At 36.0% G+C, this 27,744-nt stretch overlaps 1 protein-coding gene across 1 annotated transcript; it reads right to left on the bottom strand.

Annotated features, from left to right (window-relative positions):
- Positions 1–511: 511 nt before the first annotated feature.
- LOC109057824 (protein ECT2-like) lies at positions 512–27,744 on the bottom strand. The gene is given in 25 exon segments (XM_042766166.1): positions 512–1,361; positions 6,284–6,424; positions 6,602–6,709; positions 7,323–7,477; positions 9,753–9,891; positions 11,440–11,559; positions 12,920–12,998; positions 13,200–13,300; positions 13,491–13,568; positions 13,816–13,926; positions 14,041–14,109; positions 14,184–14,303; positions 15,599–15,723; positions 16,515–16,737; positions 17,525–17,587; positions 17,892–18,007; positions 18,250–18,380; positions 20,422–20,495; positions 21,700–21,810; positions 21,900–21,989; positions 23,093–23,275; positions 24,523–24,618; positions 26,432–26,511; positions 26,679–26,860; positions 27,441–27,744. Coding segments are annotated over 24 exon segments (2,736 nt in total). The 5' UTR covers positions 26,812–26,860; positions 27,441–27,744; the 3' UTR covers positions 512–1,271.

Below are 27,744 nucleotides of genomic sequence, written 5' to 3'. Positions count from 1 at the left end.
CAGAAATACTTTGATGACAGACTTTGCTAGGATATTTCCAAATGACCATATAACAACCTTTCAGATGCTGTGGAACAAGATCGGTCCGCTGGTTAGTCAGGATTCACCATCCCATAGCACCAAGTCACATGATGCGCTTGGAGGAATTTGTTCGCAAAATGCATTTCCATCTCCCATTATTCACATGAACGCTTTTTCGCACAAGTAAAAAACCACCTCAAGCGAGCGTAAAAACCTTTTTGCGAATTAAGGCATTTTTATTCGAAATTCAGCGTTTCTATCACTCGATTCTGATGCGATACTTCAAAGTGCGCATTAAAGCAGGGTGATGGAAACCCCAGCTAGTGAGTGTGGATTGACGCCTTCATAATGTGCACTACTATCCACACAGACAGAAAAATCGGCTGGATTTCACATCAGTGGAACGTGGTGATTATGGGCTTTAGTTTACTGCACAAGATAGAAAAATTGCTTGCAGTGTTACATTTTCACCTCCGACAAGAACAAGATGAAGGCTTTATGCTTCTTTTATTGATAAAGAATAAATGAAGTCACCTTCAAAAGTAGTCAAACCAATAACATAAAACCACCCACTCCAAACAAGTCTGCAGTAGGCAGACATATGATTCCCTTTTACAGAAAAACATGAATACATTTTCGTGTTGACATAAGTGCAGAGACTACAAAAAGGTACAAGCAGTACAGACAAACTATTATTAGTATGACAATCACAAAGAAAAAAAAAATACAATATTTACACATAAATAGAGACAGAAACAAAGATTTACATAAACTATTTATAGAAGTGATTCTGGAGAATAAATATGGCAGGCAGACTGCAACAAATCTCTTTTGACTTTTAGAAATCAATACCCCTAAATCAACAATAAAAAAATCACTTCTAAAAGTACGCACTAATGTAAGGCCGTGTTTAAACCAGTGCATTTCCACTTAAATGCAACAGCTAGATGTGTATAGCTTTATAAAAGCTGAAAACTAGATTAGTTTAGATTAGCGCCTGTCTTACAAAACATTAAGAAATACTTTCAGTGGTTAATAATTGCGTAAATACTCTACCCCTCTAATAAAAATCAGAACCTACATTATAAATATCTCTTTAGTGTTAATTAAATGTGCCCAGACATTGACATCAACACAAGCCGTCCTTCATTTGGTGGGTTCTGGAGCTGCAAATTAAACCCAGGTGGGGGGCTTGAGCTGGAGGCGTCAGGCAGACGTGGTAGTAGTGTGGAAATGAATGACAACACCGTTCAGAACAGGTGAGTTGTGGAGCGGCTGAAGGTATGATATTTCCTCTCAAAGGCGGAGGACAGGTTGATCATAGATGGGGAATGAACAGCCTGAAAAAAAGAAAATGGAAGAGAGAAATGCAATATAGCGATGAAAGGACAGTTTCAGGGTTATTCTAGGCTATTTCCATTCCATTCTGTAATTAGTTTAAGACTCAAGAGTGCTCAGTTGTACGTGGTGGAAGTGTTACCCTTTGGTGCATTTTCATACCCAGAAGACCTTGTTAAAGATTCAATGCAGAGTGTTGCAAGTGTTGGTTAAAGCTGTAATGCACTTAGGGCTCTTTTAACAAACTATTCATACTGGAGTCTATGAGTGGGCGGTGTGAGCAAAAAAAAAAAAAAATCATTAAATTAATAAATAAATAAAATAAAGTCATGGTGCGAGTGATTTTATACCACATTATCATTATACCATGATATAATTAAAATAGTCTATACACCAAATACCCAAGTGATAATGCCTTTATTGGATAATCCAGATAATTAATTAAATTTCAGATGTTAATTAATTATTTTTTTAATTTAAAACTTGGATGCAATCTAAAATCTTATTCATAAAAAAAATCACCATTAATTATGTCTTGTATTATTATGAATATTTTTTATTATTTAATGTAAGATTAATAATAATAAGACTCAAGACTAAAAGCGAAAGCGATAACTTTATTTATAAATGATGATTATTATAACCCTAAATTCTGATTAGATGAGCCCAACATGTTGTAAAGTAGCTGAGAATTAAACAGAATTAATTGAATTTATATTGAATTTGCACATGAACTGAATTCTATAATAATGTCAAGTTGACATTCCTATGGACACACAGAATCGGTGTTACTTTGTTTTTTAATTGACTTGTTAATGAAGATTTTATATATATATATATATATAAAAAAAACATTTATTTGCATAAAGATTCTGCATTGTAAGTGCATTGATATCTGTTACTTTTCTTAGATTTCCATCAAGTTCATTGTCATAATCATTTATATCTAGACTTCATTATCAAAATCCTTTCCAACCAATGTTTTCTCTGTAAATGTGTCAAAAAATAATAACACTTCATATTATATTGAGAATCACGCTGCCCATCCCCGCTGAAGCCTACAAAACTCATCTTCATGGATTTAGGGTAGGAACTAATCATTAAATAGTGTTGAGATTTTCTGTCTTTTGACCAAAAGCCAGTGTTTAGCCTTTTTAAATTGTAGGTGTTCTCACAGAAGCCTGAGGTTCACAGGTTTTTGTGTGAGTTTATTCAAAGAAGTGAGAAACGTCGAGGAGAGAAATCCATGTTAATGATATTGGCTTAACAAGCTTGCTGTGGTAAGAATGCACATGGTTGACCCTTTTTAAGTGTTCACTCTTCAGAACCAACAGTGTTACCCAAAGGAGTGTTAACCTTCATGCAGAGGATAACACTGTATTCTTCCCTTTAAACAGAGACGTGAGGGTGAAAAGGAGTTTAGCAAACCACAAACCCAATTTATTTTGTTTTATTCTTAATGTGCTCACAGATGTAACAAGCACCAGGCTGCTTTTACACACGCACACCAATAATCCTATTATTTAGCATTGCTTAATAAGAATTAAGGTGGCCTTGAACTGCCACTGGAGGCCTCGGGATCAATAAGGGGGCCAATGGCAAAAAAAAATAAAAAAGCGAGACATTTGATGAATTGCCTTGAGTGTGCGAAACGCACACACTCCAGTATACAGATTATAGTTTATGGGATCAAATTAGGAATAGGAGATTAAATCATGGTCATCAGCTACTTTACAGCTGTCGCGCCCATAGATCATGCCAACGTGATCTCATAACAGTTTCCCAATAAAAATATGAGATTTATGGAAAAAATAAAACTCACATCGCCACAGTAACAATTACGTGTTTATTATAAGAACCGTCATTATACTGAGAATCATGGAACTATAAAAGCATCCGAGATGTCATATTTCACCCCACATAAATGATCTGAGGTCTGTGTTTAAGGGGTTCTTCACCAAAAATAAGGAAAATTCTGTCGGTGTTGTTAAGTCACACTGCTTTTTTGTTGGAACAAAGCCAGAAATTTGTATTCAATGAAAATAATGAGAATATGTTGGATATTCTAAAATTCTATTCTTTTTTTTTAATGCATGCATGACTTTTTTTCTTCTATTAAACACAAATGGGGATATTTTGAACACACTATTCCATCTAATGAAAGTGAATGCGGAATGAAATTAGAAACGGGGAATATTATAAAACAGTTTCTTATGACTCTTATGCTACAGTTAAAATCATCTTAAGTAATTTAATAATTCTGAGCAAGAAACAGGCTACAATTTAATTCATTTTTGACAGTTTTCCTCTGCTGTCAGAATCCCAGGGCTGTTATTGTTAACTTAAACTATTAAAAATTGTTTTCATTAATTTAAATTAAGCTGAAATGAAATAAAATTTAATTATTAGATGAAGAGATGAAACTAAAACTTATTTTTAGTTAGTTGCCAAAGCAACATTCCTATATATATATATAGATATCTATATATATATATAGATATATATATATATATATATATATATATATATATATATTTTTTTTTTTTTTTTTTGAAGTACTAAAAAAACAAATACTACTATTAAAACATAAAATAAAAAAATAAAAGCTAATTCATAATATTAACAAATACTATTATTTTACACAAATAATAATAAAATTAATTTGAAGACACAAAATTGATATGATGTGGCCAAGTGTCAATATAAAAAATACAAATGAGATTATAGCTACCGTGTATACTTTGGGTGAGGATAAGTTAACAACGGTCAAAGTTTCAGTCAAGTTACTATAATGGAAATTGATTTGTCATTTGATGACAGTCTGGATTCCCATTCACTTTCATGATGGGAAAAAGTACTAATACATTTCTCAACATTACAGTAAATTACGCAAAGTCAGTCATAAAGGAGCCAGTATGAGAGTGAGGAAATGAACATTTTAATTTTTAAGAGAATTATCCTTTTTGAACCGGTCCTCAGATCATCTATAATTGAGTGCCACCATAGCCCGTCTGTGCGGTAGAGAGTTAGTGTTAACACCGTCCCCAGATGTGAGTTAGTAAGTCACAGTAAGTCAAAGAGGCAGAACTGCTGTGCTCACATTCAAGAGTCCTACAGGAGGGTCTCCCGCCGCGGGGACCCAGGGAACCTGTGCTGCGCCTCAGGTGGCGCCAACAGCTCTCGGCACTGAGCTAGGGGCTGGGCCGCTGGGAGGGACAGGATGGATGGTCTGAGCTGGGTTTTGGGAGCTGCTGGTTCATCAGCCCTCTCTGGACTGCATGGAGTGCGTACACACACTGGGACCCTGGGCCACGGGGCATGGTCCAGAGAGTTTGACCGCTGAACCACTGCGCTTTTAATAGAGCCCGTCAGACTGAACGTAGAGGCAGAACGAGACATCTACACTCACACGGAGGGAAAAGAAAGAGAGAGAGTGCATTAACCTCATCTTGCACAGCCTCTTCATCGCACGCCCTCACAATCACTCACTTTAAAATTGAAAGAGGAAGTGAAAAATTTGAGTGTGAAGGTAGGGATTTCTCAAATATTTAGCAGTGCATGAATCACCTTAATGAAAAAGGTAAAAATATCCCTTTTCAAATGGAGCAAAGAGCTCAAGACCCCTGATGCTGAAGGAAAGAAAAGCATGAGTGAATGACCAAGGCAACCTGTAAGTCCTCTGATAGGGAAATGCAATCCAACTGAATTGGCAAGTAATACTGCAAAGGTTCAGCTGTAGAAAATGAGATTAACATTTGCAGTTTGACTGGATGAGAGACTTGAATTTATGTAAATGCCTGTTTACACCAAGTGCCATGTGACTAAATGACACACAAGTATGAAATATCTGAACAATTTGTGTGCCAAATTATTCTCAGCAGTTCAATGAAAAAAATGAAAATGGAAAATGAAAAAATAAAAAATAAAAAAGGTGCCTGAATAAAAGATGGATCATTGTAGTTTTATATTTTGGATTCAAGGCTTATTCACATCAAAAAGTGAAAATTTAAGTGAAAATAATGCACTCCCTATGGACATATTCACAAATAACTAAATTACTTTTTTTTTTTTTCTTCGTCCAGCAGAAGAAAATCACCTGCCAAAAAGCTTTCAGATCATGTGTTTGGCACTGGTATTCACAGACTTGAGGTGATGTATTAAATTTTGAGATAGGAATTTTGGGTTTTCATGAGCTGTATGCCAAAATCATCAGTATTAAAACAATAAAAGACCTGAAATATTTCAGTTGGTGTGCAATGAATCTAAAATATATGAAAGTTTAATTTTTATCATTACATTATGGAAAATAATGAAACTTTTGTCACAATATGCTAATTTTTTGAGAAGGACCTGTGTATATATATATATATATATATATTATATATATATATATATATATATATATATATATATATGTGTGTGTGTGTGTGTGTGTGTGTGTGCGTGTGTGTGTCTTACACCATTTTATTTCAGCAGTCAACACCAAAAAGCAGTAAATATTAAAAAAAAGTACAATAGCGGCTGCTGATATTCAGAACAGCATGCTTGCTAATGTAATATTTCTATGAAAAATTATTTGAAAATGCCCATTGTATGCAGAAACATAGATAAAAAAAAAAGCTAAAAAAAAAATTATAATTCTCGTTCTCCTTATATCGCTTGAACAGATGTCAAGCTTCAACTTTTTTAGCTTTATTCTTATAGATTTATTCTTGGCCTTGAAGTAGCACATACATGCATCATTTGTTGTTGTGCATTTTTCTAAACATTGTTAATAGGCTTATTTAAAGGTGAGCGCATTATTCATGCATCGTCAACAGGTGTGCGTCTTTGATTCGCAGGTTAGATCAGTAGATTTGTGAGAATAAATAGACAGACTGTGTGGAAAAGAGAAGAAAATGTGTATTGGTGTGTGTGAACTCACAGCCAGTGTGGAGCTGCTGGACATTCGGCCCATGTGATCGGCATCTGGGCCAGGACTCCTCTCATCTGGGGTACCGTTGGCCATAAACGCCCTCTGAAGCACACGCTTGGGGGTTTTAGTAAAAGAAAAAGCCCTTGTGACCTAAAACACAAACATGCACAATTAGCCTGTTTTCTACAAACTTTCTGTTTTAACCACTGGGTTAAAAACAGTTACTTTATGATGCGATTCTCAAGAAAGCCTCCTGAACATTGACATCAAGCCTAAATCTGCATGCGCATTGTGTCATTTTCAATTGTTTCAAGTTCCTCTCCCTACCTTCTTTGACGTTTTTTTGATGGCCCTGGAAGCTCGGCTGAGCGTGCTGTCCATGTCCTTTGTGCTTACTTGGACAGAGTCAGGATCAGTGCTCTGAATGAGATCTTCCTGTTTAAGACATGCAAAATTAAATAAATACACAGCGATACTGCTGGCCTGTCAAAATGCAAAGAGAAGCGTCACTGTTCAGCCTTCCAAACAGCTGGGGCTTCTTGATATTCACAGGAGCAGAGATCGAAAGTGGCCGGATCTCACGCTGGTGACGTGTGGATAGGTGGCCACCTCATGGCCGTTGGAATAACTGCAGGCCAGGCAGAGACGCATTTAGCCGCAGGGTTTGGTCTGGATAGTTTAATTACAAAGGGAAATACATGCATCTGTCTGCCCGTGTCAATTACGTGCCCCGTTTTAGAAGGCCTGGGCAGGACTCGTGGTTCTGCAGCATGAAGATAAAGACATCTGCGTCTGAAGTGTAAAGTTCAAGTACAATTCCACTCTTAATTACATTAATTTGCCTTCCAGTTTAACCACACAGGAGCATCTAATAGGATTAGCCGACACCAAAAGGCCTACACAAACCTCCTAATTTATAGCCACGATAAAAAGAAAGCAGAGCTAATAAAATAAATAACTGAGTTCTGTTCCAGACCTGAGGGGGATGATCTGAGGAGGAAGTGGCCATGTTTTGTGTGTGTGTGTGTGTGTGTGTGTGTCCGCTCACCGCATCAGCTCGGCAAATCGTGTTGGCCACTTGACGACAGAGTGTTTTGAGCCAGGTGGATTTGAGGGTGTCTTCGGCTGTCAGCTGGAAACTGAATAGCAGGTTCTCCTGTTCTGTAGGTGGACGTACCACCAGGGCGAAGGCGTTCTGACACTCTGAGAGAGAGATAAACACAAATACATGTGAGAAAATGTGAGGTCTGGGATGTGATCTAGACTAACCGGGTTTGTGCTAAACCATCAGCTGGCCACTAGCATAAAATTATGCTCTTTATGATGATACAAGACAGTCAAAATCAGTGTTTTGATCATCCTGTCAGGGTTTCTCATGATCTCATAATGACTAGCTGGCTGTACATTAACACTCACATTTTGAAATAAAGTAACTATCTTTGTATAGCATTTAAATTCAAACATTTTTAAAATGCCTCTTACTACATGGTTATAAAACATTTTGCAGTTGAAACTTTTTTACAAATGTTGATTGGTTGGTGTCATTGAAGTCAACATAAAACAACATTCATTCATTGTCTTTAATGTGTGGTCTTTCCAAGTGAAACAATATTCAGTTGGAAATAATGTGGGGCAGGAGTTCATTTTATCCATTGAGATTTGATGGGATCATCACAAGTGCACTAAAGGGAAATTAGTTGATTTGAAACATGAAATGGGTTCCAGTACAAGGAGCTGCTCTTGTGGAAGAACAGTTCTGAATCTCAGTCAAATTTCCAGGCTTCAGAATGTGATCTTCATCAATAATGTGCTATTATGGTGTGAAATTATTGCCTTCCTGTGAATTTAGCTCAGCAAAATCCAGTAAAGTAGGGCTGGGTGATATATTAAATATTCACAATACATTCTAAATGATTCTGCTGGCAATATAAAACAATGCTGTGAATAGTGCAAAGATTTTATTGGGCTTTTTATAAGGCCATTGAATTTCCTAAATACCATGGAATCGGATTAGTTTTGCGATTCTTCCATCTCCTTGTTTGGCATGAAAGTGCTAAGATTGACTTTTTAACAGCATATCTGCTTAAGACAATAGCAAAAATGCTGATGGACCTGGTAAGTTTGATTCATTTCTTATTCAATGATTTGTTTACATCCTTACTCAAAAATGTTCTTTGAAATGGTAATTTTAAAATGGTCATCTATATAGAGGTAAGTTACTATATTTGTAAAATTGTCATTATGAAGCTGTTTTAAACAAAAACACAATTCTTACACGGCACTGTAAATGTAAATATATACATACGCGGGGTGCACATAAGTGGTACGCAGGTGCGCATGCAAGACCAAAAAAAAAAAAGTGATGTGTAAATATGTTCAGATCACTCTTTTGCGCACCGACATTGTTGTTGGTTGTTGTTGATGTTGTTGATGAGTAGTTGTTTTTTTTTGTTTAATTGTTGTAATACTGTATAAGATTTCCACTCAAACTGAAAGCATAAATCTTGGCTATTACTTTTCGGAGTAAAATGGAAAACTGACATTTCATTCAGTGACGAATGATTGCCAGGAAGAGAGCTTCGTTCGGCAGCACATATACTTGTCGGCAACCCGGAAAAATAAAAGCTTTATGATTTTAGGTTTGAAAATGATGAAAATTCGGTTAAAAACATAAAAAGAAAAATAAAAATTTGTGTAAAGGTAGCATTGTTTTCGTAATAGGACAAAAAAAAAAATACTCACTTTTTTTTAAGATATATATTATCACACTGATTATTTAGTTCAGGGGAAGAAAAGTGCGAATAAATCCCAGGAGACGATTACCTCATATTAGGAAGTTTTTTGAGGTGGAGCATTATAGTATTACATATCGGCTATATAGATATAATAGTATATTATATATATATATATAGATACACTCCCAACACACATATGTTGTAGTGGTATGTGTGTGTGTATATATAATATATATAGATATATATATATCAATATATATATATAATAGCTATAACATGATATATATACTATATAACACACACCCCAACATATTGTGTATGTGTGTAATGTATGTGTGTAGTCTATGTATATTATATCTATATATATATCTATATATATATATATATCATAATTATATAAATCCTACATACTATATATCTAATATATACTAATACATTTATACATATATATATATATATTATATATATATATATATATAGATATATATATATATCTATATTGTACAGAGCTAATATGTAAGGGAACTTATCGTTAACCAATTAACAGGTTTTTACCATCTTTTACTGTTAAAATTCTGTTGTAATTTCTTGCACTGTATCCTAGCCAGCTCTATAGTGAAGTGACACACTTGACACATAACCAGACTTCACCCCCCTCTCAAGGGTACTAATTCAGAACACAGAAAACTAAAATATGCACGAGTGCACTTGGTGTGATGCAGAATGCCGTGTGGTCCCCTCACCTTCTGTGTCTTGGATGTCAAGGACTCTTCTGATCTGGGACAGAGGCATCAGGGCTATGTGTTTGAGCTGGGCGGGTGGCCGCGTCTGACCCAATGGACTCCGGAAAGTAGTTATGACCTTGTGTCTCTTCCTGGCAATCTGTATATGAAGACGCAAAAGGATGAAGAAGAAAAATGGATATAGTACTTAATATGCTACTGCTTTTATTATAAATGCAGTAATGTAAAATGTCCTCTCCTGTACTCAGGTGGAACAGTTGGGAGTCCTTCGGGTGCTTTAGTGGAGCCGAAATGTGTAATGCAGATTGGGGTGACAGATATGCATACAGAGGACTTCCTAAAATGAATAATTGATCACTCAGAGTCTTCCCTTCTCCCTGCTCTCATTACCAGGCCAGAGCCAGTATTGGGCGAAGAGGACCAGAGCTGTGCACCAGCACGCCAGCAATCCCTCCACAGTGCTTAAATGCATCCCCTCACTAATTGGGGAAACAGGCCAGAGAGTATAGTCAGCAAGCACAGATTGCACACGCATAAATTATTCACTTTTTTTTTTTTTGTGGTACCACTCACCCGTGAAATAAGCAAACAATTTTTGCTGACAATTTTGGAGAATAAAACTAAAAAATTTATGGATGAGGTGATGGTTAAACCGAGGAGACAGAGGTGAGGGAAGACCAAAAAAAGATGGCCACTCAAGTCTATGGAAAAAAAATAAAAATTTGGAAACTCCCTAACATTTTGATATCTAGTTAAATACATTTGCTAGTCTCTCAGAGAGATAATATTCAAAAATGTTCATAGATTTATTGAATACATGCAAAATTTTATTTTACACATTATAAAAGTGAAAAGTATTTTACAAATAATTATTTTAAATTATTTTATTATATTAAATAAAATATAAATAACTGTATCATGGATTTTATGCCATTTTCCTGGGGTTATACTAGTTTTTGAAACTGAACTAAGCTTTTTTTTAATTTGATTTTAGAAGAGACTTTTGATGGTTTTTAATAAAATGGCAAATACTGCATACCAGTAGATAGGTATTAAGATATAAAAAAATATGACTATTAAAAAATGTTTTATATATATTAATGGGAAGTTTTCCTTCAGCAGCCTTTCAGGGTAATTCTGCAACCTAGAGAATTTTAAATAATCAAAAAGTATTTTAATTGAGCAGAACATGATTGTCCTAGAGGAGGTGTATTTAAATTTGCTATCACTATTAATTACATTTTAATGTTTTTGAATATTTAATAAAAATGTAAATTGAAAACGGCTGGAAAGATTGAGATACATACACTCAAAAACAATAAATGTCACTTAATGGATCCACAAACTAACTGTGTAGCTCCAACGTGCAGTCAGTCTGATACTTGACATTCAGTTAGATGAAATCAATTTAATAGTATATTCAAATGCAATGTGGGTGTAATAATAACAATATTGAGGAACTAGCAAGCAGCTTGACAACATAAGGCTTTCATTAATCTAAAACCATAAGCATGACCAGAGATCAAGATTTATGTCTTTCATATAGTGGCACTGTTTGGGGAACCTGATGGAACATTTGCATTATGAAGAAAAGTGGGGGTGGGGGGATCTGCCCATCTGTAGTATTTCCATCAACACAATGAGAAGAGCAGTAATGGTGCAGTGACATGGAAAGACTGAGATTTACCTCCAAACAGTCATTAAACAGGAAGAGTGTGACATGTTCTCCCCGATCACAGGGTTTGTCTCCCAGAGCGATGGTCTCCACCCTGTGAACCAGACTCCGATGTGACGACAACAGATTGGCCTGCAGGTGCACACAAACATACCAACAACATTTTCCAATTTGCAACCTTTTCAGCTAATTAATTATAAGTTACTGATGTGCAGAATTTTGTTCAACCAATCAGAGCGCCAGATAAACATGCAGTGTTTCCTGCAGATTCCTCAGAATGCTGTTTCTGGATCAGACTCTGTCGCGTCCATGCTGCTTCAGATCCCATGAACTACAAAAGCCACACTGATCCAGGAAAAGCACTCCAATCTGCGGGCAATCATTGGTTTGGCAGCCCTGTGTCTAGCGCAGCTGTTCTGGGGTGAGTATGACAGGAGAAAACATGAGCTGACTCGCTCTCATCCATTTAGAATTGAGAGAAAGTTTCAGACAGCATGACTGCATCTCTCACCGCAGGGAGAAGATGAACAGCAGCCAGCACAATACAGTGTCACACTTTCCCATTTACTGTTAAAACAGCCATATTCTACACATTTGTTAGCATTTTATTTAGTTCTTATAGTCCGTTTCTCTTACTGTAGCTTAAAAATTAGAGTGTGCTCTGTTTCTCAAACTGTCAGTGTGCTCTGCTATGATTGGCTATCCTCAGTTTCAAAACTGTCGAATAATAAATCGGTGTTGGGGTGTAAACGGACAGTTATGCGTCATGGTTCTGACCGTGATGATTTCTGAACGACCTGTTTTCATAGCTTAGCTTTCATGGTCTGGGTGGACTGGCAGGGGAGATTTGCTTGGTGAATGTTGAAGTATGCTTACATCATACCCTTATTTCAAAAGGGCGAGAAAAAATCCCATTGGTCACAATATGGTAACTTCAGTTCTTTTGGTTGGAATGTAGAAAATATGGGAAGTTATTTGAGAGCTGCGACAGAGGGTGACGACTTTAAAATTATAAAATCTTCCACTGCGATCTGTTAACTCAAAGTGGGTAACCCTAACCCTAACCCATGGCTTAGTGGTTAGAGAGTTTGACTCCTAACCCTAAGGTTGCGGGTTCGAGTCTCAGTCCAGCAATCCCACGACTGAGGTGCCCTTGAGCAAGGCACTGAACCCCCAACTGCTCCCCGGGTGCCGCAGCATAAATGGCTGCCCACTGCTTCGGGGGTATGTTCACGGTGTGTGTGTGTTCACTGCTGTGTGTGTGCACTTTAGATGGGTTAAATGCAAAGCACAAATTCTGAGTATGGGTCAGCATACTTGGCTGTATGTCACGTCACTTTCACTTTCTTTTCTTTACTTTCAAAGACTTGGAATATAGCACTACTTATATAAAGGCAAGTAAATGACAGAATTGCGGGTGAGTTATTTCTTTAAACTCAACTGAGATGTTTGTAAATGCGAGTCGTTTCCAGAAAAGTGAAGAATTACTCACAGGGCAGCCGTCCACTTCATAAACAACATCAAAAATCTGCTTCTGTCCTTCTGTTTTCCTTTTATCCTCATTTATGTGGCTGTGAAAATGAAGACAGAGAGAGAATAGTAAAGAAATATTTGGCTAAATGTTACGATTTTAGTAAATGATTTCAGCCCTCCAAAGCAGTTTCGGCTAACACTGAAAATACATCTTTGCAGAAGGTTTTTGAATGCCAAAATTTCATTGCATTTCTAGTTTATTTTGAGAAAAAAAATTAGGGGTTAACCGCAGAACTTACGTCATCACTTCCCTGAGAGACTCGATGGCCTTTTCCAGGGTCACTTTATCTGGGTTCTCATCTGATGTATGTTTCTTTATATCTACAAAGAACAAAATTCACTATAAATCTTTCTTACGTCAGCATACAAAGCATCAAACAAACTCCATCTTTTTAAACTATTGAAATTATCAGGATTCAGACTGAATCAAACTAATAGTCGTTTTTATTAATGTAGAATATATATATAGATATATATATATATATAGTATTATAATATATATATATATATTTAATATATTACCGTGCAACGCTTGGCAGTCTCTGCACAGGACGAATCAAAAGTTCAACAAGAGTCTGACGGCCACACTCGGGTTTAGACTGATTAATCTGGATAACAAAATGAGAGAAAACATGCAAATAAATGGTCTTCACAAAAAAATGTTCATACAAACCAACTTAAATTTAAAGTAGTGATTCAACAGATTTTGACTATTTTTACTATTAGCATTCTAAATATATTGGAGAAAAGAAAATAGACACCCTGAGGTCAGGCTTCTTTTACATTACTTCAACAATATATCAGTCTCTGTATAATACAGCGGTCTTCATATACACTAAAAAGAGATGACAGTACCTTCAGGAACGCATGAAACCTCGGCTTCTGTCTCTCACATCTGACTATGGTCTCTTTGCTCATCTCAAAGAAGTTGACAAATGGTGGGTAGGCCTTCACCAACTCTCTAGACTGAGAGAGAATTTTAAAAAATAAAGAGAGATCACAAAAGCTGTCGTTCAGTCTTTGACGGCACTGTGAACTTCGTGCTGGAAGAGGTCGAGTTCAAAGCTTCATCCCACTCACATATTTCAGGATAATGTCTCCAACGCTCTTCTCTTCAGACCAGTTCATCACCAGCTCCTCAAGATCCGCCTGTCAAAGCACATTCATCAGCTAATATGTTCAACACAGCCTTTACTCAGCATTTTGGAAAGGTTAGTGCCTACCTTTATTCTCGTGTGCACGTCATAGATGTCTGGAATACTGCCAAAAATGGTCTTGATCTCTTCCTGAGCTAGAATAGGGCCGCCCACCTGGCCCTCTTTCTCCAGGGGGTATTTGAAGAGCTGAAAGAACCGACGAACAAAGGAAATTAGATCACTAAGCTAGAATGGACCCTGATATTCTCACTAATGATGCAGGACTCGACGGTAGAGGTCTGCATTCCTGCGGGATCACTGAAGGATCTGATGAGATTTGTTGCAGCGCAGGACTAAACCTCTGATTTGTAGGCATGAGAGGGTGCTATTTATAAGAGATGTCAGCCAAAGTGGACTGTCTGATAGAAGAGTGGAGCAGTAGTTTTTAGTATTTTTGAGCCTTTTGACATCATCTTAAAATAAACCCTAAACAACGCGACATTAGAAACTACAACTCGAAAGGTGGGATTGATAAGATGTTTGTTGTGTTTATAAGGTTTCTTTTGTTTTTTAGAAAATAATCAAAACAGTAATTTTGTTAAATATTATTTCTATTTAAATTAACTTCTATTTTAACTTGAACATACTTAAAATGCAATATATTCCTGTGATGGGAAAGTTTAATTTTCAGCAGCCATTATCCAATTTGATTCCAATTATTATCAATGTTGATTTACTATTTTTTTTTTTCAGGATCCTTTCAGGAATTTAAAAGAAAAGTTTAAAATAACTGCATTCATTTAAGATATACGTAAATCTTTTACAACATTATAATGTCTTGACTTTTGATCAGATTAATGCACCCCTGCTGAATAGAAGTATTAATAAAAAATAATAAAAAAATGAAAGAAATAAGAAATGACAAATTATAAGTGGGAAAATACAAAAATGACAAAATAATTAAATATTAAATTAAACTGTTGAGAACATTCAACATGGAAACAAAGTACAGTTCTGCAAGAGTGGAATGAAACTGGGAAAATCAGTTCTGTTCAGACTTCTACATGACAGCTACTCCATAAACTTAATGAAGATCCAGTGGACCACAATGGAAAGGTCAGGCTATTCAGTATTGCCTGATGATCTGACTGCACTGTTCAGTGAAATTTGCTGGGCTCTGATTGCGGGCATATGATGTGGCATTTACTATGCAAGCAGACACAGAAGTGTGTGTGTGTGTGTGTGTGTGTGTGTGTGTGTGTGTGTGTGTGTGTGTGAGTGTGAGTGTGAGTGTGAGAGAGCTCCACAAGTAAGGGTGCAAAGAAATGCTCAAACGTCCATGGCATTGGGGTCCAAATCTAATTCATTTCCCCCCCCTACTGGTCAGAGTCACTGGTTCAGTTTGATAAAGCCACAGCCAGGTACTGTGGACTGCCACTTTCCTATGTGTGTGTATAGAAGGAGGAGAAAGAGAACACACAAGGCACACACTGAACACAAACCTGCAGGACCGTGGCAAGGATATCAACGTAGTTGCTCTCAGTTTGGTAGAGCTCCTTGGAGACCTGCCAGCGCGCTGACTGCTTAGGAAGGGCGGGAGTTGAGCTTTTGGGGGGTTTGGCATTCTCTGAAACACATAAGCAGAGACGCAGGGATGAGCAGCTATAAATCTTCCTCAGGTAGATTTCAACCCTGTTCTCAAAATAACTTAAAAAAAAAAAGAAAAAAAAGTGTAATGTGTAAAAATCAGCAATCTTTTAGATACAAGGGAATATAAGAGGAAATAAAAGTAATGTTCCATGTTCAATTTAAATTAAATTAAAATAAAAAAATATAAAATAATACAATCAACCAACCCTGGGCTCATAGTAAAGAGTGAATTGCATTGTTATACCAGTTAACTGGAATTAAGTTCTGTTTTACTGTTCTACACATTAATAGCGTAGATTGATGTTTACATTCATTCTAAACCCTGGGCTAAAGTTACTATGAATGTCACCTGTCTGGTCTGCTTCCTGTCTGCACACAGGAGTGCTGGTACACTGCCGTGGCCACTGTTTCTCTGATCTACTCTGTCTGGCACTCCTCCGCCTACCGCTGCTCCTCCTGCACCTGCGCTCTGCAAAACACAGTGGCCTTACTCATCTAAAACACACCCCGACTCTCCCGCTTCACCTCAGCCCTGCCTGGGACCACACTGAACCCTAAAGATCAAAGTCTAGAGAGCTCTGGAACACTCTCACATAATGCAATGGGAACTTTGCTAACTTTTAAGACAACCAAAGGAGTTTTTTTTTTGTTTTGTTTTTTTAAATGAAGATTAGACTGTTCTTCTGTTTGTTTGTTTAACCCATGGAAGACGGGGGAGTGTTACATTATTTGTTTGCTTGACACATCATATCAGATCATTCATTTCACCTCCAATGGATTTGCAGGTGTCAGGTGTGTTGGAGAAGTCCAGCAGGGAGCCCATGGAGATGGAGTGTTCAGCCGAGGGTCTCTTGCGCGGTGGGAAGGGAGAAATCTCTGTCTCCTTGGTGAGCTGAGCCAATGTTTCTCTAAGACGGCGGCGTTTCCTGCCACTGTTGGGTGTTGTGAGAGACAGCAGAGACACAGCCTTCTTCATCGCAGGACTCTCCGGCTGAGAGGAAGACATGAAGACGACATATGAGTGTACTGCTTTTTATGAAGCTGTAAAATCAATCGCGAGTCTTTACTAAATCTGACCACAATTTTTACTGTATTCAGAAGACAAACTACTGAAAAAAAAAACACACATTATTACTATTTTCCACATTTTTTGACCTTACACTTGGTCTAAACCTGTGAGTTTCTTCTATTAGCACAAAAAATTATATTTTGAAGAATCTTCTATGGAAGTCAATGGCTACCGCCAACTGTTTGGTTACCAAAATTTTTCAAAATATCTTCTTTTGTGTTCAACAGAAGGAAGACATTCATGCAGGTTTGGTACAAGTGAAGGATAAGTAAATGATTACTTTGGGGTGAACTATCCATTTTATGAAGCATCATGGGATCATTTTTAAGGAATAAAGGTTCGTATTTTTCCTTTTTGATTAAAACTTAACTATAAACAACGCATTTAATTTATTTATTTTTTTTTAAATTAAAAAGCAGATTATATCAAAAATTTTTCCTTAAAGCAAAAAGAATATTTGAATAAAAAGAATTTCAAAAAGAACATGGGGGAGAAGATTAAAAAAACTAAGCTTAGTTTAGCAGCAATTCCCATTTCCATAGTAACAGTGATAACTTTGATTGGCGGACGTCAATAAAGGATTGTGGGTAGTGTAGTTTACCAATTAAATCACAAATTCAAAATAATAATAATAATTCTCTAAATAAGTGAACTTAATGGAATTTGGACTTCCACACCCCAAATGCAGTGATTTTCCTGGTTTCCTCACCTTTTCGTAGGAGTACATGATTTCCCCAGCACGGGCATCCATTTGTATACTGCCCCAAAACCACTGCAGAAAGACACAAAATGAGAAATAAAATCAGAATATGCATTCATTAAAAACACGTCCGCTGAACCCTTAATTAACACCTTAATACTGATGCATTTATGATCGTGACTGAGCTACTAAAACTCCTGATGTCTGCCAAAAAAAAAACCCTCCCACTCCTCGCAACCTACTAGATAATAGACTACGGACAGGAAGCAGTGTAAAATAACAGAGTGTATTTTTAAACACTATTATTAAGGACCCACACAAAGCCCAGTGTGTGTTTCTGTGTTTGTACTTGTGAGACTTAAAGCAAAGTTCATACCTCCTGCTTCACTACATAGAGTCTTTTGGAGGGAGTGAAGGGCAGTTCTTTAATGGAGTTCTCCTCAACTACCAAGTGGGTGCACCTTTCATCACCCACTGCCTGGAACCGTCCACCTGGACAAAACAAGCAGTACGCACTCCTTTAAAAATCCCCCTCAAGCAGAAATCAGGGGTCATTTGCTTTAACAGAAAAGGTCTTGCAATATAGAAAAATACAGAAGAACGCCCTGGAGTCTCAGTTGCATCAGAGTGAAAGGCTATGGTTAACAGAGAATTATTTGAGCGGAGGTTTTGTGACATATTAAAATATTTCAGACTTGTTTCAGAAAGGACACTGATGCATGAGAGTTCAGTACCGTGTTTCTGCGTCCTCTCCTCCATGTTGGTTTTCTCCTCTTCAGAGAAGCCCAGAAAGCTCAGGACGCAGTCCTGGAACGGAGGGACCTTAAACTCGGTGCGGAACTCCTCGTTGCCTGCATGGAAATTACTAAAGCCAAAAAAAAAAAGAAGGAAAAAATAAAAATTTTTAAATCATCATACACACCTCAAGAACAAAATATCTCACCCAAAAAAAAAATAAATAAATAAAAAACTGAACATAGTTTGGGGAGTTTCTGAAAACATTTTTAGTTTTAAAATTGTTCTTACAATTCCATTTGAACTTGACATTGGGGTGGGTGATATACCGGTAGACACGATTAACTAGTAGAGATTTTCTTTCTATTGCAGTGACACACTCACATGACGTTGCTGTGCTACATGGTCATGAGAACTTATCATTTGCACACGTTTTTAATCAGCAGTGAAAGAACTCGTTTCACTATGCATGCGCTGTCAGAGAGGCGCGAGCAGCACCTGAAGACGGTGAGTATTGAACAGAGTTATTTTTACCGATATTTTATGATTTTTTGCAAATATCCTCATAAACAGTAATTTAGGTTTTAAGTGAAAGCAAACAGCTGAGAAAGAAAACATGTGTAACTGTATGTATATAATTTACACAGTGAAGATTATGCAGTGTTTTTATTCATTTGTTTACTTTATACAATGTAGGTAGCATTTCTTATGTGTTCTACTGTAGTTTTTTTATTTGCTTGTAATTAGTTTATTTAATCAGTGAGCTTGAGGTGTTTTTTTTTTTTTTTTACTTAGGCTAGTATAAGTTTTTTGTGATAGTGACATATATTGTTACCCCAAGATAAAATTACTCATATCGTGATATAAGAGTTTGGTCATTTCACCCACCCTAATTGACATGCAGTACAAACAGTACACAATTAACCTTTAAAGTCATCATGAAACAGAACTTCAACTCATTTTACTGCTAACACCCTATTTAGCTTGGAAATGCATTAAATTATGGAAGTGGGCATTCCACATTAGAATGCAGAAAGACCTGGACCAGGATACAAAATATGAAAGCCATGAGAACATCCTGATTGTTCATTTTCAAAAAAAAAAAAAAAAAAAAAAAACACTTTATACTTCATAGATTTATAAAGCGTACTATTGATTAATGTTAGTAATTTTTTTTTGTTAATTAATATTTGTATTCACAATATTAAGATGTGCTGTTTACAAATTAAATTATCGGATAAATTAAATCATAATTTACAGAGCAAATTATTGAAAATACTGGTTTTGTATTACATTTATACTTCTACGGAAGTCGTTGGGAACTCAGTCTGGATCGAATATATATAGCTGGATCTGATTTTTAGACATAGTTAATTTAAGTCAATAAAGTTCCTGTTTTATTTACGTCGATGTCACAGCTTGGAGACGATCGCTACACAAAAGCTTCACATGCTCGTGATTCTTTAGCTCCGCCCACAGCACGCCTCCAGGAGTTTTACTGTTTTTGGAGAGAAGTGTAAAGCTGTATCTTTCTTTTATAAATCTGATAAAACTAAAGACTCTTCAGAGATTTGAAGGATGCAATACTACTCTACAGGTATTCAAGTTTAACCTGAGATTGTCAGGAAACTGTGTGCGTTATGTCCGCTTTAACAAAACTATATTTAAATCATTTTAAGACTTATTAGCACCCCATGGAAGTGTGCCGAGGTCAACAAAAAACAATACCCTGAGCATAGAAGAAAAATTAAAAAAATTTTCCCCTGCAGAATAATGTGCACTGATGCATCCTGCACAATATGTCCAGAAACAAGGACAGTGCAAGGTCAATTTGGATTTCAAATTGACTAAGTCTGTCGGCATTAAGTCTTGTGGGCGCAAAGGGGACAGGAATTTTTTTTTTTTAAATCCCGTCAGTCAACATCCAGCCAACAGTGGCAGGTCATTAATGTGAAAGGTCAGGTTCAGTGTTCAATACATGTGTGGAATATGTCAAAACCCAAGTGCAGTGGAAAGCACTTTTAGTATGGAAGCAGGGAGCGCCCGTTTGTTGTTCACACCGGTGGCTGGACATTTCAGCCTCATCATTCACGGTTTTTACTCCTCTGCACTCACACAGTGAGGGGGATTGACGCAAGGGGTAGTTTTATGCCTCACACACACAGTCTTACATGTCATCTCTGTGCTCCCATGCCTTGTGTATCCATTCAGGGGTGAGGATGGGTGTGCCCATGCACACTGCCAACTAAAAAGAAAAGGAGAGAGAAAAAGCAGTGAATAGCATCTGGAGGGAAGAGATCCCCTCACCAAAGCCTGATCCATGCATTATGCATGAGACTAATGAATGATTCAGCCCAATTCAGCATTCTGTGAGGAGAGATACATGAGAACTGTTTTAATCAAACCCTCTCGAAATAACGCAGACATGTCAACTGCAGACAGTAGACCCAGTTACGGACAGCACACCTGGGGTTTGGGGAACCATCAGGAAATAGCCATCACTGACCAAAAGACAAAAGGCTCTTCATTCAGGCTGATTTTTAAGAATTAACATATTATTAATGACGAAATAAAGGCAATAAAATCATTTCAACAGTTTTGGTGATGACCTTCTTCAAACACAAAAGAGTACAAAGGTTTTTGGGATTCAAATGTGAAAAGGAATTTAAACAATTTCTGCTGAACATTTACAGTAGTCTCACATCACCTGACTCTACAATATTACTTTTTATGGTCAAGAACCACACACTGTGACAGGAACAGATGTGAAGTGGTATGATCAAGTTTGTTTGTTTTTATGTAGCGCTTAGGGGTGGGTTTTTATTTTTTATATATAATATATAAATAAATATATAATAAAAAAAAACACAATTGGATGCTAATAATACAAAAAACAGAGAAAATATCTATAGACCGTATTAAGAATGTTTGTTCATTCAGAAATTAATAGTTACAAGTTACACTACCTGTCAAAAGTTTGGGGCTAGATTTTAAAATACTAAAAAAAAAAAACACACAAAGCTGTATTTATTTGATAAAAAGTCTGTAACAGTGAACTAGTGTGAATTACTGTAATATAAAAAATTGTGAAAACCATAATGCTTTTATCAGGATTTTTGATATATAGAATGTTCAATAGAAAATATTTTATTCAAAATTTCATTTTTTGTAACATCTGTGTATTGCATGCATGTATACTGTGTTTTTTTTTTTTTTTATGCAAATATTACACTCTCCAGTAGACCACACAGCCAAGTTTTTGATTCATCTTTACACTGGTGTGACTAAGTGTTTTGATTTGATAAGTGGCATTACAGCAGGCTGAGTCAGAAAGGATTTGACAACTAAAAATCTGTTTTGTTTGTTTTTTTCCTCATGCTGATTCACTATACAGAAAAATCAGCGTGGCGGAAAGATGATGTGTGTGTGTGGATACGGTGGATACATACTCTGTACTTTTCACCATGTGTTGAACGGGCGATGAGGTGTGTGACTTTAGCGCTGTCAAATTCTTTTCGGATGGTGCCGCCCATGTGATGGACGAGATTTACCAGGGTAACCTGAAGAAAAGCATAGATAATTAGAATATAATCTGACAGTGACACTATGGGCTGCTTTTGAGTGAGATGAGTGGGTAAGCAGAACTCACCACTTCATCTTTTTTACGGAATCCGGTGAAGCAGAGAGACAAGTTGAGCATGGTCATTGAGTAGAGAGGCCTGGAGGAGAATGGCAGGGGCTATGGACAAGGATAGAGGGAATGATGGAATATATCGTTAATATGCCTCAATCACAGCAATCTGAGAATGCACACTTAAAAAATAAGTAAAACTATGCCACAAGGAGGTTTATAACATATCATAATTGGATATAAAGTGAATATACATCAAAATGTAACACACAAACACAGGCAGCAACAATAATAAGTGAGCATCAAATCAGCACATTAGAATGATTTCTGAAGTATCATGCGACACTGATTACACTGAAGAAATTCAACTTTGCCATCGCAGGAATAAATTACATTTTTTAAATTTTAGATTGCAAAAATAGTTCCCAATATTACTGTTTTATTGCATTTTTGACCAAATAAATTCAGCCTTGGTAAGAGATTTTTTTTTTTTTTAAATGCCAATGTATATATTATTTTATTACCTGTATTTTTTTATAATTAAAAAATCTACATTTTTAAATGATACATTTTAAATGAATATGTCTAAATACAAATATGTATGTATATAAAACAAATATTCATAAAAAAAAATCTACATTTTTCATTTAATTATTTTCATTTATATATATATATATATATATATATATATATATATATATATATATATATATATATATATATATATATATATATATATATCACATGAGACTTCTCAGAACGCAGAGTTTTCATGTACATTGGCAGCTAAGCTGTGCACCACAAGATTTAAAAACAATAAGACAAGCCTTAATTTCTCACTGGGGCGGAGTGTTGTAGTTGTATCTATATTCTAGTCTTCGTCAGACTTAATCTTTCTGTCCGGCACTGATCGCTGGCCAGCCAAGTGTTCATTTCACTTTGGAATATCTGAGGGAGTCAAGCAGACACTCCTGTGTACTCTCAGATAAGCCAGAAACATTTTTCAGACTTCACAGGAGCAATCAAAGCTGCTTATGAATCCGTTTCAGTTGGAAGAACAACTTTATTTCAACAGGCTTTTATTCAACCCGTGACGGCATAGCAGTATCAAACTCTTTCACTGCCTCAGGGAGACCAAAAAAAAACAAAAAAAAACACGAGATGTCTGTGATTCTGTGTGTATGCTTGTGTTGTTTTATTTCAGGTCTTACCTCTCCCTTACTGGCGCAGTGCATCACGGCAGGAGGCCCCAGGATACGGTTGTCATTCTTGTACAGGAAGCTGTATTCAGGAGCCTGGAAGTCTTTCAACACAAACACAGTCTCGAACTCGCAGTTCTCGCCATCACCAAAATCTCTGACATTGTCAGTCTTGATACAGGGGGTGTTTATATCCTAATAGGGATGAAGAGGAAAATTCTTCAATTAAATGAAGATGACGATGAGAATATCAGTAAAAGCATTAGCTAGATTGTGATCACAATTTCTTCAATGCAGAGAGAGCTCTCCTTTAGTAAAAGGGATCTCACAAATGTTAAAGTGTTCTGACAGATGACACAGTGAAGAAAGACAGCAGTCATTTGTCAAATGCAGATTTAGTGGATACAAAGGGCGGTTCACACAGGACAGTTAGACAAAGTGTACAGAACACATATTGGATTGGCCAGTATAGGACATTTACTTGCACATGTTCATTTCTGACTATTTTTTAACAATTATATTTTCTTTGTTATTAGCAGGCACTCAAATAAAATATTTTTTAAGTTCTAATGTTATGATACCAAACAAAATTAGAAAACTGCACATACATAATATATTTAAAATGTTATACATTTAATTTATATTTAAATATTAAAGAGATTAGTATTTTTATTCAGTAAGGATGCATTCAGTTGATCAAAAAAGACAGTAAAGGAATTTACAAGGTTACAAAAGATTTCTTTCAAATAAATGCTGTTCTTTTGAACTATTAAAAATACAAAAAAAAAAAAAAAAAAAAAAAAAAAGTTTTCCACAATATTAAACAGCATATCCATTTAATTTATAATAAATGTTTCTTGAGCAGCATATTAGAACGATTTCTTAAGAATCATGTGACAAATTTGAAATTATAGTAATAGTACAGACCAATATTACTGTATGTCATACAGTAATATTTACTGTTTTTTTTTTTTTATAAACATATCCGAGGTGACCATACAAAAGAATATGTCCACCGTGAACAGCCCGTTAAGTTTTTTAAGGGAACTGAAGGGAGTGTTGTTAGTGCAGAAATGTCCATTATTCTTGTCATTTCGGATTCACTTTCAGAAATTATTATTCGATGACTTACCTGAATGCAAAAATAAAGATTAAAAGAAAAAAAAGAAAAAATCAACATAAACTTAAAACAGGAGTTAATCACCAAAGGGCTGATTACATAACTGATTGAATTAATTCTTAATTCAATGGATTAAAGACCACCTGCTGGACAAGCACAGAACAAGTTGTTAGATCACATCGTTAGAACTTAGTCCAGACCACCGTGTGAGTGAGTTTGATATTAAACAGCGCAGTGCCACACAGAATCCCCCCTTAAAACACCATTCTGCAAATCCCCAGGTGCTCTCAAGCATGCAAAGATTCCAAGTGCCGAGACGTACCATATTGACTATAGATTTTATCAATTTCTCACGCGCCTCTGCCCCCGGCTGCCCTTCTTTAATCTTTACCACAGGGACTTCCATTATTGTGATGGCCTGTAAAAATGAAGAATTGACGTCAACCTGGCAACCCAAAGCTGATTAATTTCCCAGGCAGGAGGGTCTAAAACCTGTCAGAAGACCCGAGATGAGAACTTCAAACAAATGCCAAGAAAAGTCCAGGAGGAAGTTCTGCTACGATAATAAGTTGCATAAAGGCAGGGAGAATAGATTACTAAAAGTAGCAGCTACATTTGAAGTCTTCTCACATCATGTCAAGGGCAAGGATAGGAGGAGACTTTCATGAACATCCCCTTCCTCCCCCAAGCACTACATGAGAAGTTTTCACTCTGAATCCACACAGATTTAACCTCATTTATAAAGCCCTGAGCCTAAATGTCCCATCATCGACCCGCGCTCCCTCCAAACACAACTGTCAGAGCAAATAAAGCAACATTCATAACCTTTCACCCATTAACTCCCAACCGCCACATACCACATGTCAGGGTTAGAATGTAAAGTAAAATGTTCATCAGCATCAAATCCAGTTCAGAATCAGAGAGAACACGGTCCTCAAAGCTGCTGTTTAAGCTACTGACACACTTGGCCAAATTCTGCATCTGCTCTGGACTGAAAGAGCTCAGTTATTGCATGAAACGAAAGAAAGAGCTACTAAATGTCTACAATATACTACTGATGCATAATAATTATAAAAAACATAGAAAGCATAATAAGAGGAACAAGTAAAATACGTAAAATGTCAGTATGAGAGTTTTTGTGACAAGTGGCATTTCATCATCATAAGGAGCCCAACTTTATCACTGCTTGACAAAAACAAATAAATTAATTAAAAATAGCTAAATAATTCAATTTTCACAGGCACATATTAAGGAAATATTTTTAATTATAATTTACCATCAGGTGCTATAGCGACTGCTAAAAGGAAGTCAAATTTTTGGGTCAGTAAGACTTTTTTGGAGGAAAGAATTTTTCAGCAAGCAAAAAAATTATCACAGTTTCCACAAAAAATATTAACAGCTATAACTGTTCAACATCAATAATAATAAGAACTAGAATGATTTCTGAAGGAACATGTGACTGAAGACTGGCGTATGGCTGCTAAAAAAATAAAAAAAATAAAAAATAATAATAATAATAATAATATAATATATATATTATATTATTATATATATATATATATATATATATATATCTTATATATATATATATATATATTATATATATATATATATATATATATATATATATATATACATATATTTTTATATTTATTATATATATATATATATATATTATATATATATATATATATATATATAATTTATATAAATACAAGTATTATTAAATATAACATTTTACAATCATGTTTTCACTGTATTTTTGATCAAACAAACGCAGCCTTGGTGCATAAAATAATTCTTCCAGAAACATTTTGAAAATCGTACTGATCTTTTAAAAGTTGCTCAGGTAAACTTTAATCAGACAAGGACAGAAATGTATCAGAATTTTAACTGCTGTTTTAATTTCAGATTGAAGTAAATTGAATAGAATTTTTAATTTCTGGAACACAAACATGCAAGCAGATAGAAATTATCAGGATTAACCTTAAAAATCAGTTAAAATTTGTTTCAGTCAGGCAAACAGAAGGATTTCATGTTTATCTTTTGTGCACTAGGCACTAAGCTGGGCAACACAAAATGACTTCCCATTAGCACACCGATTACTTTTTATCAGATTAGAAGATTCTGAAGCTCTTCTTCTCGAGCTAAATTCTCTGATTTATTATTTTATTTCATCTTACCTCAGTGAAAACAATCTATATAAAAAGCTCAACTCTCTTCTTTGGTACCTGAAGAGCTTTCTCAAGTTCTGCAATGTTGCTGGCCTCCCCCAACAACACCACTCTGGTCTCAACTCTGGGCAGTACATCTAAAAAATAAAAAAGACCACAGGCAAAGGTGAATCTCTGTGGAAATAGACAAAACAGAGTGGGAGAAAATAACCTCTTTTGTTATGTTTGTGCTCAGTAAAACTGTCCACCCTTCAGAAATGTCAGTTGATATAAGGTTGATCGAGATGGAGGGCAGTTCACTTACCCTCCGTCTCATCTGCAAATAGACCCATGAAAAATTGCTCCTTTGAGGTCTCAGCCATCCGGGAGTCGTATACGGAGGAGTCCACCAGCAGGCTGCGGCCCAGCCCTAAAGTAACTATGCTGCTGTCAGCCATGGCGCTGTGACAAGGGGTGGCGACCCAGTCCTGTCCAGAATATCAAAAGCTGGAGGCCAGAGAGAAAGGAGTGAACAAGGGAGGCACAAAAATAAGAGACAAACATCTGAGTTGCTAGGAGGGAATGAAGGTTAAAGGGAGCAGAAAATCAATATATATATAAATAAATCTGCACCAAAATGAATCAAAGTTAAGTTCATTATGATCTTAAAGTTAACTTACTATGAAAAAAAAAAAATATTATGAATGAATGAATGTATGTAACGAGTAATTATTATGTGTGAAATTTTATTTTTATAAAGATGTTGTGGTTTTTTTTATGAGAAAGAGAGAGAAAACGAGAAACAAAACATTAAATGTCTCTCTGTGTGTGTGTGTGTGTGTGTGTGTGTGTGTGTGTGTGTGTGTGTGTGTGTGTGTGTGTTAGAATGTACATTTTAACAGATAATGAAATAAAGTATCACATATTATAAAGACCTGTCAGGATTTTTGAGAGCAATGCTGTGACAGCTGATTGGTAACGTTAGCAGTTTAATGACTAACGTCAGCTGGCTAACTTCTAAACAAAATAAATTATTTCCAACAGAGTCTTGTAGTTTGATTTAAGCAGATGTATGATGAAAACTTACCGTATATAATTTGGACAAGTGCAGAAATGGTAATGTTTTGATGAATGGAGAAACACTGAGAGTTCGACTGGCTGCTAAACCAGCTGAAGCAATCTCGTTTTTTTTCGCCGACTAACGCGTAACGTTGAGCACGTAAACACCGTTGTCCTCGCAATGACACGAAAAGTTTGTCAAAAGTGCAAAATAAAACGATTAGGTTACGGAAATAAGTTGTGTTTGTGTGTTTGTAAGCCCATTGTATACGCTCATTTGATAGGCTGCTCTGCTCAACTCACGCTCTGAATTCAAAAAAGCATGCAAACAT

The sequence above is a fragment of the Cyprinus carpio genome, chromosome A11 (genome assembly GCF_018340385.1).
Source record: "Cyprinus carpio isolate SPL01 chromosome A11, ASM1834038v1, whole genome shotgun sequence".
In the NCBI taxonomy this organism is placed as follows: domain Eukaryota; kingdom Metazoa; phylum Chordata; class Actinopteri; order Cypriniformes; family Cyprinidae; genus Cyprinus; species Cyprinus carpio.
This window is presented reverse-complemented; position numbering and strand designations above follow the sequence as displayed.